Below are 15,299 nucleotides of genomic sequence, written 5' to 3' on the forward strand. Positions count from 1 at the left end.
TTTTTGACAGACAGCTTAAGAGACAGTATTTAACCTGAAAGCTTTCTATTCATTATGCAAGTACAAAGAACTGTGAACTTGTGTTCAAACCAGTTTAACATCATCATGCAGTATTTTGGAAAATAAAAATTAGTTTTTTCTGGCTAAGAAAGGATTATGCCAGGACACAAGAAGCAGTGTTGGGTCCAGGATTTCAAGGACTCCAAGCACAGAAACTCCAGTGCCCTATCCCCACGATCTGGAAAAAGTAAGACATTTGAACTGAGCATTCTCTTAAGCTGCACCATCTTGAATAGTTAAAAAGGTGGAGTCTACACTGGTGCTGGGACTCTGGCAAAGGTTCAACTTTGTCATCTTCTGGGGCTGGCCTTCACTCAAGTACAGCCTGCAAGCACCTAATGGCAATATTGCTTTTGAAACTTCCCTCAGATTCAAATATTGTTGCCCATGTAGCGCAGCAGCTGCTTGTCACAAAATAAAAGGCTAAAGACCTATTGAGTATACAGAACTCAATTAGCAAATATTTTACTTCTGGTCCTTGTTTTGAAGTAGGGGGTTGTTTTGTACTTTGAACTGGCACACATCTCTGGAAGGTCAGACACTGCCAGCAAACCAAGGTTCCTAGGTTGCATTTGCCATGACACTAAGAGAAAGGTTTCAATGTGGGATAAATCTGAAACTCCCAACAGTTCACTACCTCTGCCATCTGCTTGTATTGCTTATCTCAGGGCTAAGAATGAACACCTGGCGCTGAAATGAAACAGTTCTAGCTTTGTACTCATTAAGACTGGAAAAAATCTGTTCAATTTGCGTTTCAATAAGAACATATTGAATTAATATTCCCCAAATGTAAATACAAACTGCAGCATGGTTTGCTCTCTGTACCTATGCCTTTCTGAAATTTACAGTGCAATTTTTATAAAAGCACCAAAATGGCTGTGTGTGTAACAAAAATGCACATCCATATTAGTGTGCATAAATATTCAAAAATGTAAATTCATGATCACAATAGTTAGTGATCCAAGAGCAATGTCTCCCAATTTAAAAAGTCTGTACAAACAGAGGTTTTTATATAGCACCAGAGTAAATCCTTTTTGTCAGTTTGTTTTTTACTGTAACTTCCAGAATCACCAATATGGCCACTGGGGATTGCACTTCAAAAGGTATATTTGGGGAGCTTTTGTCTGGCTCAGACAAACAGCCGCCTCTTTCTTATGTAACTTCAGGAGCCAACCTTCCCCTCTAAATTACTCACCTGCTTCCACATTTCCCCAGTTTTTTCAATAACAATCGTTTGAGATTCCTTGACGGGTGACGTAACTTTGTAGTCATCAGACAAGAGGCCAAGGATGGGATATTGATTCCTGTACCTGTCATTCAAAAAGCATTGATCAGCGCTGCTGCTGAAAGGCGGCACAGAATGCTCTCGGTATTTAACAATTCTGCACTTTAAATGGCTTCAGTGGGGTAAAGAGAAGGAAAGAAAGAAAGAATACTCTTCTGCCAGGTCTGCCTAGTGCTGATAAAATCTCCATTACTATAATGCACAGGGATTGTAGACACCTCATAAGGAAAAACATGCATAGAGCCCAACCATTTCAAGGTTAAAGTAAGCTAAATATGAACATATTTATCTGTATTAATTTTGGGTACAGCAGGACAGAACAGTGTGTTACCCTGCAATGCTTCCTCATTGGTTTACAAGTGGTTCTGCCTTTCTATTCTTTATTTGACATATTTCTGTCTATTTTGTTTTGTTATCTCACCCTAATCTAACTTACAATATTGGTATGAGGATAAAGTAGAAAAAGAGCAGAACCACTGTGACCACTTGATCTCTTTAGGCAGGATACAAATTTAATACACACAATAGCTACAACAGATGCAAATTACAATTCAGTCAGCAGGGAGAAAGCCAAAAATTAACTCCAGACCTTTGGTCCTACAATGCACCCTTGTTTTTACCCACCTGTGTCTATTTAAAAGGAAAATTAGCTATCTGGCTATTTTTAGACGCTGACTTCTGTGGAAACAAGTTCCAAAGTCTTCTGGTTTTCTTTCATACGTGTTCAACTCCTTGCATTACCTGGTGCTACTGACAGGCAGTGTAGAGATTGCTGCATGTTCTGGCTTAGTATAAAGCAGTTTCCTCTGTCCTTCAGCTTATAACTAAGCCTAAACCCATGGAGCCAATACAACCACACACTCCTTCCACATTTTCCTTCCACGTTTTCCCATGCTGTCTCTGTTTCCCTCCTCTTCTTCTGCTTTTCACCATGTGCCAAAGTTAAGACTGCAACCTCCCCTGCCCTCTTGGTATTTTGTAAATACAGATGAAAGGTAGGCCAATCAAATACATTTTACAGCACAAACTCCCCTTGCTTTCATGCCATACATCAACTTTCCTCAACCTGCTAACCTCAAGGTCTTTGCTGCTGTTGTGTACCTTCACATCAGTTCAGACTTTCTTTTCCTATATGATGTTTAAAAAAAATCTTTTGCCTGCCGACAATGCCTATGGAGCTTTGAAAGCTTGCCTTGTGTGTTTTGTACATTTTCACTGGTCAATAAAGGTATTCCCCTTGTGGAGTTTTGACCAAACAACCAGGGAAGGGAAACCTGAAGATATTGGAACTCATTAAAACATCTATCATTCCAATGCCATCTTGCCCTCCCCTCCCAACAAAAATAGTTTGCATACAATTACTTGAACATGGGAGAAATAACAGCCCAGAAACTATTTTTATCCCAACAGTTTTCTTGAGTTCCTCAGGGACAGGCACCTATTCTCTTTCCTCTGTAAAGTAACATGACACGAATGGTATAAAATATCAACAACAATAATAATAATGAAAACATCATGCAATAGCATTACTTTTTAGTGATGATTGTCTTTGTTACTCCTTGGGATGGATTGACTGCTAGTTTGTCTTGCCTCAATCTGAAGAGTTCCTGGGGAGATTTAAAAGAGAAAGGGGAAAGCAGTTTCAGGCTCTTTTTCACGATACATCAACACATTAAGTAAAATATTCAGTACTCCAATCTGGTGAGTTTAAAGTTAAGCCAGGTTCAAAAGCTAAGTTAAGCCAAGACCCTATCCTCATGTGAGCTGGCCCTAAGCCACATGAATTCTTAACATTAAGGGCCACTTCACATCAGGGTCCCAACCTAGGGAAAATTAACTGGGCTTAAATCCTGTTGATCTTAGTGCTATACATATTAGCTATGATGAAGGTGCAATTCTAAATACACTTCCAAGAAAGTGTGCCTCATTGAACATAGTGGACCTTGTTGTTGTGGTGTGCCTTCAAGTCATTTCTGATTTATGGCAACCCTATGGCAAAATTTTCTTGCCAAGATTTGTTCAGAGAGGGTTTGTCTTTGCCTTCCTCTGAGGCTTAGAGTATGTGACTTGCCAAAGGAACGTACTTCCAAATAAATATGCCCAAAATTGCATAGCACATCTAATTTACTTCATAGGGCTAGATCCATACTTCATCATACATACAGCCACTGAACATATGGACATAAGAAGAGCTATACAGGATGAGAGCAAAAGGCTATCTAGCAATGCTACTTACCTCTTCTTGCTGCTTAATGCAAGCCTCTCTCTCTTCCAGCCTTAAAGTCAATTCTTGCAGTCTCATCTGAAGATCGAGGTCAGTCCCTTGCTTTCTTGAGAAATCCCTCTGGAAATCGCTTAACTGGGACTAGGAGGGGAAAAACTGATCAAGCTCAACCCAAACTAATTGCTACTATTAACTGATACTTATTTTGTATTGTCTGTCACATTGTACCGTACTGTATTATATATAAGAAAGAGATTCAGTCATAGATTTCCCAAAGTGATATCCATTTTGGCCCCGATGGGCAAATGCACTAGAGACATTTGCTATGGACTCTTCCTTCCCCACCAAGTATATCTGAAAGAACATATAACAACATACCCTCAGATTGCGTATCTCTCTGTCTTTATCCTCTCTGAGTTGGTTGATCATCTCCACATAGCGGCTGGAGAGTTCATCGGTGGTGGTCTGACCCAAAGGATTAGAAGAAGCCTGTGCCGGTGGAAAAGGGTTGCGGTTTTTCAGTTTCAACTTTTGAAATAGAAATGCCTCTAAAGATCCATAAACCAGCATCACATTCACCAACATGGGAACCCTCTATTCTTAAAACCACCGTATGTTGCCTTACATCAGGGGTAGGCAACCTGCGGCTCGCGGGCCAGATGCGGCCCGGCGAGGCCTTGGGACCAGCCCCAGCCCGGTCCTGCTGCCGATTGCCGCCGGGGCCTTTGGTATCTCACGCGAGGGGCCATTTGGGGCAATTGTCTATAGAAGCCTCAGAAACATGCATTTATCTTAACATTTTTTTAAAAATCAGCAAATTTTTTCACGTGTCTTCACTTTTTTATTTAAAAAGTGCCCTCCATTTGAAAATTTTGTCCTACATTTGTCCCAGCTTATTTATTTATTTAATTTTTTTTTTTTTTTTTTTGCTTCGGCCCCCCAGTTGTCTGAGGGACAGCAACCCGGCCCCCGTCTCAAAAGGGTTGCCTACCCCTGCCTTACATTAATCACATCAGACCAGCATGCCTTTCAGTAAATTGTTTCTGTAAAGCATAAGTAAAATGGTGCCACCATTATTACGAACCAAATCAAGTCCGCTTGCACCATGTGACTGCTTAAATATCGAAACTGCTTCGGAAGGAACCTATCACACATGCATTAATGGGGAAAGTGGTGCTGTTGTTGTGTGCCTCCAATTCATTTTTGTTTGGGTGCCTCCAGGTCAAAACCTATCATAGGGTTTTCTTGGCAAGTTTCTTCAAAGGGGGTTTGACATTGCCGTCCTCTGAGGTTGAGAGTATGTGATTTGCCCATAGTCACCCAGTGGGTTTTTTAAATGATTTTTTTATGATTGAGCAGGGAATCAAACCCTGATTTCCAGAGTCATAGTCCAACATTAAACTATTACGTGCCTCATTGAATACAGTAGACTTTGTTGACTGCCCATGAGAAGAGCACTCCAGCAACAGATGGACTACAGACTAGCTAGTGGATAGATAAGAGTGTTGTGTAATAGGGTAGGACCCTGGAACTATCCTGCTCTTAAATTTGTTTTTGCACAAACCTCCTTCCACCCTGACTTTGCAGCCCAGCTTTCAGAATGTCAAACCCAACAGTAATAAGCCAGCCTGCCTTTACCTGGAGTTTCAGATTCTGGATTTCTTGCTCCAAAGTCCGTTTGTTGTACTCAAGGTCCTTCAGCCGGAACTCCCGCTCTCCGTCATTGTGCCGGATAGACAGAAGCTGCTCTTCTAGGGAACGGCATTTCAAAGTATATTCTCTAAGGGCTTGCTGTGAACACACAATGAAAAAGCAAGCAAGTTTAGACAACTAAGCATTCCATTTGATTTTGCTGATTTATGGATCATTGCTGGATCTCTAGACTGTAATAATGAATTGAAATCCAAATATTATGTGCATGAGTAATGGTTCTTTCCTGAGGATCAGGGCAACCTTTTTCTATCAAGAGCTATATACCCTTTGGAGCAATCAACTGTGGGTTGTGTAATGGTCATGGGGGGGGCAACTTAGTTTTCTCTGTCCTTCCTCTTGACACACTATCCGAGTGGCTCCTAGAGGTGCTCTTGCCAGATCTGAACTGATCAGATTTTAGCCCCAAGGCTACAAATCACCCATTCAAACAGACAACCTTCACAAAAACAATACAACCTGGGGAAAGTTTCATTCCTTGGTTTTGCCAAATGTACAAACTCACCTTCAGAGCTCTGTTGCAACTGCCATATTGTAAAGGCAACCTTGGCATCTTTCCCCAAAAGTATGGCAAACAGGATCAGCATCTGCCCACCCATACAGTTCCTTAATTCAGAGATTCCTCAAATGTTTAGCAGTAATATACAAAACTTCGTGCACCAGGATTATTCTTAGCTGAGGATAGTTAATTAATGAGTTGCTGTTTCATTCAAAGAGCTTTACCTGTTGTTGGCGATTATTCTCTCGCACAGATGCCAAAAGTGTTTCATATTCTTTTACTTGAGATTCTTTAAAAGCCAGATCTTTCTCAAGCAATGACTTGTCCATTTCTAGTCTCTGCAAAGCCAAAAGATTGGGAGGGGAGGGGGTTAACACTATTTCATATTCATATGTACATATGTTGCAATGATAGACACAGGGAATGCAAAATTCTAATCAGAGGGAAAAGGGTGTATTTTGGGTGGCCAAGGGGTCAACAGGGGACCTGAAGGCACATACACACAGAGAGTATTTAATGGACTGAGGATCTTGCATTTGCCAGACCTTGTCCACAATGTTAGTGAAGAAATAAATCTTGCCTCTGCTGCCTTTGGAGTCTTATCAGCTTGTGAGTCTGTCTTATATTAATTGCAACAGCAGACATTACAAAAGCTATTTCAGAAATGTGTGTTTGTTCCCCAGAGAAGTGAGTTCACAGTAAACATCTCAGCTACTAAATGGACAGTGGAGCCAAACTTTCCAAAACAAAAACCAGTAAATGTACATGAAATTAGAAGAAATAGAGTACAACCCAGTGTTTCATCAGCAGCCATTTCCAAGCCACATATTGATCCAAGCAGATTGTGTACAGGACTGGGAAAATCTGAAACTCTTTTTGCACTATAGCAGTATGGACCATTTCTGGTTCTCTTCATGTTTTTTCCCGAGGAACTTTCCTTCTTTATGGGAAGGAGTATTGCAGAATCACAAAGCTGGGTAAGACAGTATCTTGTCCAACCTTCTGCCCTACACAGCTGCTGATGTTGTGTGCCTTCAAATCATTTCTGACTTATGATGACCCTAAGGCGAATCTATCACAGGGACCTTGGCAAGTGTCTTCAGAGGGGTTTTGCCATTGCCATCCTCTGGGGCTGAGAGAGTTGCCAAGGGTCACCCAGTGGGTTTACATAGCTGAGCGGACAAACACAAGACCCTCAGACCATTAAATGCTATGTATTCAGGCACTCCTAAAACATGGCTATAAAACCTTCAAAGGAGATTCCCACTACTCCTTCTACACTGTGCTTCAGAAAAACCAAAAAGCCATCTAAGTAAAACGTTGTTGTTATATGCCTTCAAGTTGTTCTTTACTTATGACAATCCTAAGGCAAACCTATGATGGGGTTTTCTTCGCAAGATTTGTTCAGAGGAGGTTTGCCATTGCCTTTCCCTGAGGCTGAGAGCCTGTGACTTGGCCAGGGTCACCCAGTGGGTTTCATGGCCAAGCAGAGAATCGAACACTGGTCTCCAGTCATAGCCCAACATCCAAACCAATGCACCATACTGGCTGTCTAAGTAAAACGCATGCTAATTTAAATGTTGAGGCCATTTCTCTTATTGCATGAAGGGTTGTGTTTCTCAGGTACACACCTCATAGAAAAGATATTTTGGAATCAAGGAGAGTTTTAAATACTGGTACCACTATGGCCTTGCCATTCAACATGGGAAAATGTGAAGAGTTCCATTTGAGTACCTGAAATAGCTTTAAGCATTCATGGAGAACAAGGGATGGACACAGTTACCTACCCCTAAGTCATCCTGAAGATGGACCAGTTCCTCTCGAAGGTTGTTGAATGTAGCAAGCACAAGCCTCATCGACTTATCAGCTGTTACTCTCATCTAAGAAATAAAATGGAAAGTACATTTATTTCATAATCCTTTCAGTGGTGGTTGTTGTTCTGTGCCTTTGAGTCATTTCTGACTTACAGTAACCCTAAGACAAGCCTATTATGCAGCTTTCTTGGCAGTATTTATTCAGAGGGGTTTGCCCTTGCTTAATCTGAGGCTGAGAGCGTGTGACTTGTCAAAGTATGACATTAGAGGAGTCCCACTCAGAAACGGGATTTAAAGAAGATTTAAAGTAGAAAAAACCCGCAAATGTGGGAGGCTTTTTAACATGACGTTTCTGCAAAACAGAAATAACGCGAAAATAAAGCAAATGTAAAGGGGACAAAAATGACACCTTTTTACTTTCGGGAAAACCAAGCACCCCAATTCCCTCCATTTTTGTGGATTTGTCACCAACAGACTGTGGTGGTGCAGCTGAGGTCCAGCTAATAGAATGTGGGCTGGGACTTTTGCACATTCCATGTGTCCGTTGGTTTTGACAGTTGGAAAGTTGACAGTTGATGGAACAGTTGAGTCCAAGAAAGGACTGGGTTCCATGAGTTCCTGAGGAAATAGTCAGTTGGAGCTTGGGATCCTGAGAGCGAGGGTTCCAGAGATATAGAGAAGGACGGTTAGGGGTAGAGTCTGAGTGGGAAAGGGCCCCCTACCGTTATACTTCCAGGACTCTAGGAAAGAGAGTGGCTGGAGTGTGATATCCTGCGGGATAGTGTTAGCTTTGGTGACAGTTAGGTCTAAGTTTAAGAGAGGAACTTAATAGAAGGATTGAGTGAACCTTAGTTATAAGAAACTGGTGATTTAGCTAAAGATTTATAAAACCAATGGTAACTATAACAAAGTAGAAAGTAACAATTACATAACATATCATATTAAAACCAACACTGTTAAACCTTCTTGTAAATAAAGTTTTATTTGTTTGATCCAAGAAGGACACGCCTGGACTTGAGTTAATACCACGCTACTCACAATACAAAACACAGGTGGAAGCAGTGGGATAAGTCCCAAGCGCCTGCCACAATAGAAAGGTTGTTCGTTACACAGACATACCTCCAGCAGGTAACGGATCTGCTGCTTGGTTGATTCTGAAACCCCTTTGGGGATCAAACTCTCAATATCTTCTGCCTGGATTTTTAAAAGGAAAGAGAATACATATCAGTTCTTATCCTGTACGTTTATAAATGGTCTTACCAGTTAAGAGAATGGGAACTGATACATAATAGTATACGTAGCCCACATCCTTTGGACAGTGATATTCAGCATGGCCCTGTTGTATCTGTGGAGTTTACCATCGTCCCACAAAACCCCATTATCTTTGCCTTTCTTCTGCCTTCCCAACCAGAAGGGAAGGAGACCCTCGGAGGCTACTCTATGGTGCAGGAAGGCACTCTATCAACCTCCTACAACATAGACAGCCACCAAAGCATTGGCTGAGTTTTAATAGCAATTGCTATTGTGGTCACATTCTGCTGTGACACAGTTTTGCAAAAATGTGCTTTCAGAAATGGCAATCAATGCATAGCAAACTATTCATGCCACACCGACATTAACAATAATGTGGGAGAAGCAAAATAATAATAATAATAATAATAATAATAATAAAGTCACATCTTAGGAGTGGGAACTTAATTTGAAAAAAATCAGAATGTTTAATATTAAATGTTTAGGATACAGAATAAGCCGACTCATCAAATTAATTAACATCCTTCCAGTGGAAAGTCTTTTAGCTTAAGCATGGCAAAATGGTTGTTTCTTTGCTATGTTTGAGATTTTAATCACAAAGCAGCTGACCAGAGGCCAGGATATTTAGACCATGGACCAGAGACAACGGAAACATTTGGAGGACTTACTTGACTGAGCAAGTCAATTTCATATGTCCTGTAAAATAATCATATAAAGTAACATTAGCATAGAACATTTTCAAGCCCAATGAATAATCATTCATCAGATCCATATGGTTAGCATTTCTCTGATTCCGTCTTGGGTCATGTAGCTATATGTAAGATGTTCCTTCTAACAACGAACATTTTTGTTTTTACAATCACAACTAGACTGGGGTGGGGGACCTGTTTTGGCCTTCAATACCTATGGGTCCCAGGTGTTTTGGACTGCAATGCCCATCAGCCCAGCAAAGGACAAAGGACTGTGGGAGTTGTTGCTCAAAAAATCTGGGCGGGCTGAGGATTCCACACTCCTGAACCAGGCAAAATACATGTCACTATAATTACACATTATTTGGTAAATATACCAAGAGCCCTCAAACCATTCACTAGCTGTGCTTATTCTGCTTATTGTGCAGAGCTTGGAGGTAACTGGTTGCTTCAAATCAACCTTTCCCAAAGTGCATCCACACTACATTACAATTATAACTTATTGAGGGATACATTCATGCTTTTTGTGCTATAGCTGTAACTTTCAAAGTTGTTTTTCACAGCGACACAAGTACAATACCGTATATACGTGACTATAAGTCGACCTCATGTATAAGTTAAGGGCAGGTTTTGGGGCCAAAAGTATGGATTTTGATATGACCAGTGGATAAGTTAAGGATAAAACCTAACGGCATGTAAAAAAGTCCTAAAAGATGAAGCAAAAGAAAACGATGCCAAAGAACTTACAAAATTCCAGGAGATATAACTATTTGTATTCACACTAAAGGCTGGATGAGAGAGTAGGAGGGACATATTATATTCTGACCTTTCACTAGAGGATGGTTCCCTTTTTATAATTAGAATTAAAGTACAGTACTTAAATTGACCCGTGGATACGTCGATTCTTGACCAACAAGCTCTCCTCCCAGAAAACTTTGCAAGACAATCTCAGTATTACATTCAGGTGTACCTTCCTCCTAGTTTTTCAACATGCTGGAGTAAACAGTTGTGCAGTTCATTGCTCTTGTGGTGCAGCTCTGCAAGAAGCTCGCCAAAGTACCGGGAATCCAGCTGGTCGTTTTGCTCCTGAACACATGTCACCTAATACAATAAATAATAAAGGACAACACTTTAAAGGACAATAATAATGCCCCATAAACAGCTTTGAATGATCAGCATGTGAACTGTTGATGTGGGGCACTGCTATTGTTCTTTTTAATCATGCTGTGTTCATTGCTTGCTCCCCACAGGCTAATACCTTGATGAATTCATTTTCATGTTTCTACAGACGGAGCCATTTCTATATTTGATGCTCCTATGTTTTACATTATGCAGCAGTAAACTAACTTGTTTCTGCACTATGATTCATTTATTCATTTCACTTATAGACTGTACCCAGCGCCATTACCAGAGTTCTCTGGGTGATGTGCAATATATTTAAAATATAAGGTACAAAGAACAAAACAGTAACTGAAGACAGCATATAATCAAACCCAACATAAAACCAGCAGCAAAGAGTCAAGAGTCTGCAGTGCTAAACCCAAACAAAGCCAGAAGTAGATCCTAAGACTTAAAAGCACTAAAAACAGTTTTCAAAATGCCTGGGAGAGCAAAACAAAATCTTCGTCTGCTGGAGAAAAGACCATAATATAGGCAGAAAAGAAGCCTGCCATGGGTAGGGCATTCCATAGACCCTGCATCCATGGAAAAGGTCCTTTCTTGGTACTCCAAACTCTTTGCAACCAGCTAACTATTCACTGAAAGCTCACCAGCTTGTATACTTGGCTTATGGAAAAGCTTTGAGACAACATACAAACTTGCAAACATCTTCACTGGAAAATGGGTTCATTTTACTGAGTTCATAAATACTAACTCATATCAACTCCGCACCACACTGAACTCTAGAAGGATGTCTTGCATGCGATGTCTACACTGTCAATGGAAGACTCTGCTCCTTCCCTGGCCTCTTAGTGTTACAATACACTGACTGCTAAGACTCTGCAGTGCATGTATTGCTGTGTATTGTTTTCTGACTGTTTCCACTGATTTCATAATGAATTTCATTGTTGACAAATACTGACTAATATCAAGGATATTGTGGTTATTTCAAGAAGAAAAGAAAGGCCCACTTATAGATACCACACTGGCCTCACTCTTCCCTGATAATTATGACTTTTGGGCTGTGGTTCCCAAACTGGAGGTCTCTAGATGTTGCTGAACTTTTACTCCCAGAAGCCCCATCCATCCTGGCCAATGGTGAAGAATTCTGGGAATTGCAGTCCAACGTCATCTGGTGACCTGTCAAGTTGGGATCCATTGCCTCAAGGAACAGATAAGCAAATACAGATAAGTAAAGTCTTAAATCTATGGTATGCATCACTAGTTAAGTTTTTACCCACTGACTCAATACATCGCTAAAGGACAAATTTGAATGATCCAAATTAATGTGAGCCATTTCCATTGAAAAGATGACACTGGGAAGAGTGAAAGTTGTCTTTCTGACAGCTAGTTCCCAACGGTCCTCATTGCTATGTGCACACTGTCAACTGACGTTAATGAGCATCTCTACATCTTAATGGGATGGTAGAAGACCAAGGTAGTACCATGGACCATAGCGCTATGGATGAGGGGTACCATCTTTGAATGATCTCCCACATTTGAGTTTTTAAACTCCTTGTCAGTGACAAAGAGGAAAAGTCAGTAAACAGAAACATGCTCAAGAAAGCATTTTGCTTAGGCATAGAATGCTGTAAACTAGTGATATCAAGTTAAGTTAAGCAAAACATTGTGAGCCATGTTCAGAAAAATATTGACATATTCAGCTGCTATGATAACAGCCAGAACCTTGGAATAAAGTAAAAAAGAACAAATGTAGCATCTTTTGAAAATACAATAGCATTTGCTCATTACAGGCTGATTCTCCCTTATTTGAAATACTTAGGACCAGAAGTGTTTTGGATTTCAGAGGATTTGGGATGTTAGAATATTTCCATATACATAATGAGACTTCTTGGGAGACGGGATCCAAGTCTAAACATGAAATTCATGCATGTTTCATACACATCTTATTGCCTGGAGGTAATTTTATACACAATATCTTTAATAATTTTGTGCATGAAACAAGGTTTGTGTAGACTGAACCATAATAAAACAAAGGTGTCACCATCTCAGTCACCCATGTGACTCCAAGCTGGAGTCCAGCCAGTGCCATGTCATTCAAATAGGTGAGTTCAATTTACTATTAGACTCCATTCATGAACCTTAAAGCATTAAAAGTATTCCTCTTCAGTGAAAAATGAACACACTGGGGAGAAAAGTCTCTAGCCTAACACACTCCTTGCTGTGCTGGTTTTCTGCTTGCAGTGATTTTGACTTACACAGCAGAGCTTGTTTAGAAAGTCATTTCCTGAAGTGCTACAGTCCTGTCCCCAATCTGGGAGGAAGACTACACAAATGAACAAAATTATGAACCGAGAGAAATCGCAGACTCTTCAAAATCCTTACTACTTTATTTCTTTTTGAGGATAAGAAGAACCAGAAGAGAGAACCAAGTACGTGCAATGATAAAGGTTCACAACTGCAGTGCTCAAGGGCTCCAAAAACTAGCCAGGTCAGCTGTAAACTCTTCATTTTTTAAGACAGCCATGAGCAAAAAGGGGGGAAAAACCCTTAATTATGAATAATAAAGAATAATAAACTCCCTTTCTTCTCTCCTATCCCTCCACCTTGCTAAAAAAAGAGCGAAAGAACGAAATGCAAGGGCTTGGCAAAGCCACCCATTTCAATTCTGGCTTTTCCCACGGTGTGCATTTGGCCTCTTGGAAGCTTGAGGCATCAGACTCCAAAGTCCTACATGTCATTCATATAATGAGAATCTAGATTTCTTCTGCTCCCAAGTGCTCCACCTTAGTAGCTATAATTTCATAATTTGTGGCTATTGGGGCATTCTTCTTGCTAAGGAGTTGGCAAAATTACCTTCATGTTGCCAGAATCAAACAAACTCATTCTCTTAAGGGCATTTGGGGAGAAACAAAGGTTTTTTTTGAGGGGGTGCAACTCTTCAGGGTACAGCCTCTCACGGTCACCCACCCCGGTGTAAAGAAATCCATATTAGTAATTTATGCTGAAGCTGGGCATTCTGGTACAGCCATTCCAAAGACACGGTAAGTGCCACTGGAGAGATATCCACCATAGCGATAGGATAGTAAAATGATTAAATCCAGTTCTCACATGAGACTCCCAGTGATGTCCCATTCAAGTGCCTAACCAGGTCCTCTGGGCCAGTAACAGGGCTTGGCATCACCTGGGAGCTGCTGGCAGCCCAAGCTCTCAGGAGGGTCCATGCATACCCTACTGCCAAGTTGACCCATAATGCCAACTCTGCTCACTTGGGCCTGGTGCTCCTCTCAGACTGAAGTACAATTGGCCCTTTGTATCCATGGATTCTTTATGCAAGGATTCGAGCATCCACGGCTTGAAAATATTCCCAAAAAATATAAATTCCAAAAAGCAAACCTTGATTTTTTTTCCCTTAGAGATACAGTTTTACTGTGCCATTGTATTTAATGAGACATGAGTATCCACAGATTTTGTTATCCACAGGGAATCCTGAAATTAAACCCCAGCGGATACAAAAGGCTCACTGTACAACTTGTTGGGGTTGCTATCTGCCATTTTATTTCCCCTGCAATGCCTTTGGGGCCCCAACACAGCATCACTCCAGAAGCATCCTGGAGGACTTAAAACACTGCCAGCATCAATATTTAACAGACGGACTAGCTTCTTTGCTGCTGCTACTATCACTAAGACAAGACAAAGAGAAGAAGAGGAGATAACCTCAGGGTCCAACCAGACTCAGCCCAAGCTCCACCTGCTTACCTTTAGCCAGGCTGCAGTCTCAGATGCTTCCAGAACATTTATTGAATAGGTGCAACAACTGTACATTCACAATGAGAAACAGCAAGAGAATAAACAAACTTTGTGGAAACATAAAACTGGAGTCATGCTTACTGGTTCACAAGGCTGGATGGTGACTTTCTTTACAATTCCTCTTCCAACATCATTGACACTGACTGGACCAATATCGTAGCAATTGTTTGTCTGGGGTTGCTGGCAATGCTGGCCCACTTGGACGTGTTCCACTGGTTGAATGATTTGGGACTGGTCAGACTGTGTGTGCTGGAGAGCATATTGGTATTGCTTCTCCTGCAGGAAAATAGAATTCATTTACTCTTCATTCAAAGGAGTTGAGTCATTCAGTGGAATTCTTGCACAAACCATGTGCCATGCTTAAATCCTTCACAACACACTAATTATACTATGGAAATGAATAGCTATGTCAATGTATATTTTATTTTTATATATATATATATATATATATATATATATGCATATGCATATCTTGGCTTTCCAGATTTGCATTCAATCAAGACCTTCCTTCATAAGCACAATAATAATAATAATAATAATAATAATAATAATAATAATAATAATTTAGACTCATAGAGTTGGAAGAGATCCCAAAGGCCATCCAGTCCAACCCCTGCCATGCAGGAATTCACAATCAAAGCACCCCCCAACAGATGGCCATCCAGCCTCTGTTTAAAGACCTCCAAGGAAGGAGACTCCATCACTCTCGGAGGAAGTGTGTTCCACTGTCGAACATCCCTTACTGTTAGGAAGTTTCTCCTAATGTTGAGCTGGAATCTCTTTTCCTGTATTTTGCATCCATTGCTCCACTGTGTCCTATTCTCTGGAGCAGCAGAAA

The 15,299-nt window shown here is 40.7% G+C and overlaps 1 protein-coding gene across 2 annotated transcripts in view; it reads right to left on the reverse strand.

The window, feature by feature from the left end:
- Window positions 1-15,299, reverse strand: part of LOC149308843 (protein POF1B-like) — a 39,886-nt gene that overhangs the window by 5,185 nt on the left and 19,402 nt on the right. For both annotated transcript variants that reach the window (XM_089536549.1, XM_089536548.1), the window contains exons 4-14: window positions 14,543-14,737; window positions 10,503-10,633; window positions 9,512-9,539; window positions 8,712-8,786; window positions 7,566-7,658; window positions 6,003-6,116; window positions 5,208-5,360; window positions 3,948-4,058; window positions 3,582-3,710; window positions 2,876-2,952; window positions 1,256-1,370 (exon numbers count right to left, since the gene is read on the reverse strand). In XM_089536549.1, the coding sequence (XP_089392675.1) occupies window positions 1,256-1,370; window positions 2,876-2,952; window positions 3,582-3,710; window positions 3,948-4,058; window positions 5,208-5,360; window positions 6,003-6,116; window positions 7,566-7,658; window positions 8,712-8,786; window positions 9,512-9,539; window positions 10,503-10,633; window positions 14,543-14,737 (1,221 nt within the window). The remainder of the gene's footprint in view (window positions 1-1,255; window positions 1,371-2,875; window positions 2,953-3,581; window positions 3,711-3,947; window positions 4,059-5,207; window positions 5,361-6,002; window positions 6,117-7,565; window positions 7,659-8,711; window positions 8,787-9,511; window positions 9,540-10,502; window positions 10,634-14,542; window positions 14,738-15,299) is intronic.

This window comes from Sceloporus occidentalis, unplaced genomic scaffold (assembly GCF_023333645.1).
Source record: "Sceloporus occidentalis isolate IW3139 unplaced genomic scaffold, rSceOcc1.0.p SCAF_8, whole genome shotgun sequence".
Lineage (NCBI taxonomy): Eukaryota > Metazoa > Chordata > Lepidosauria > Squamata > Phrynosomatidae > Sceloporus > Sceloporus occidentalis.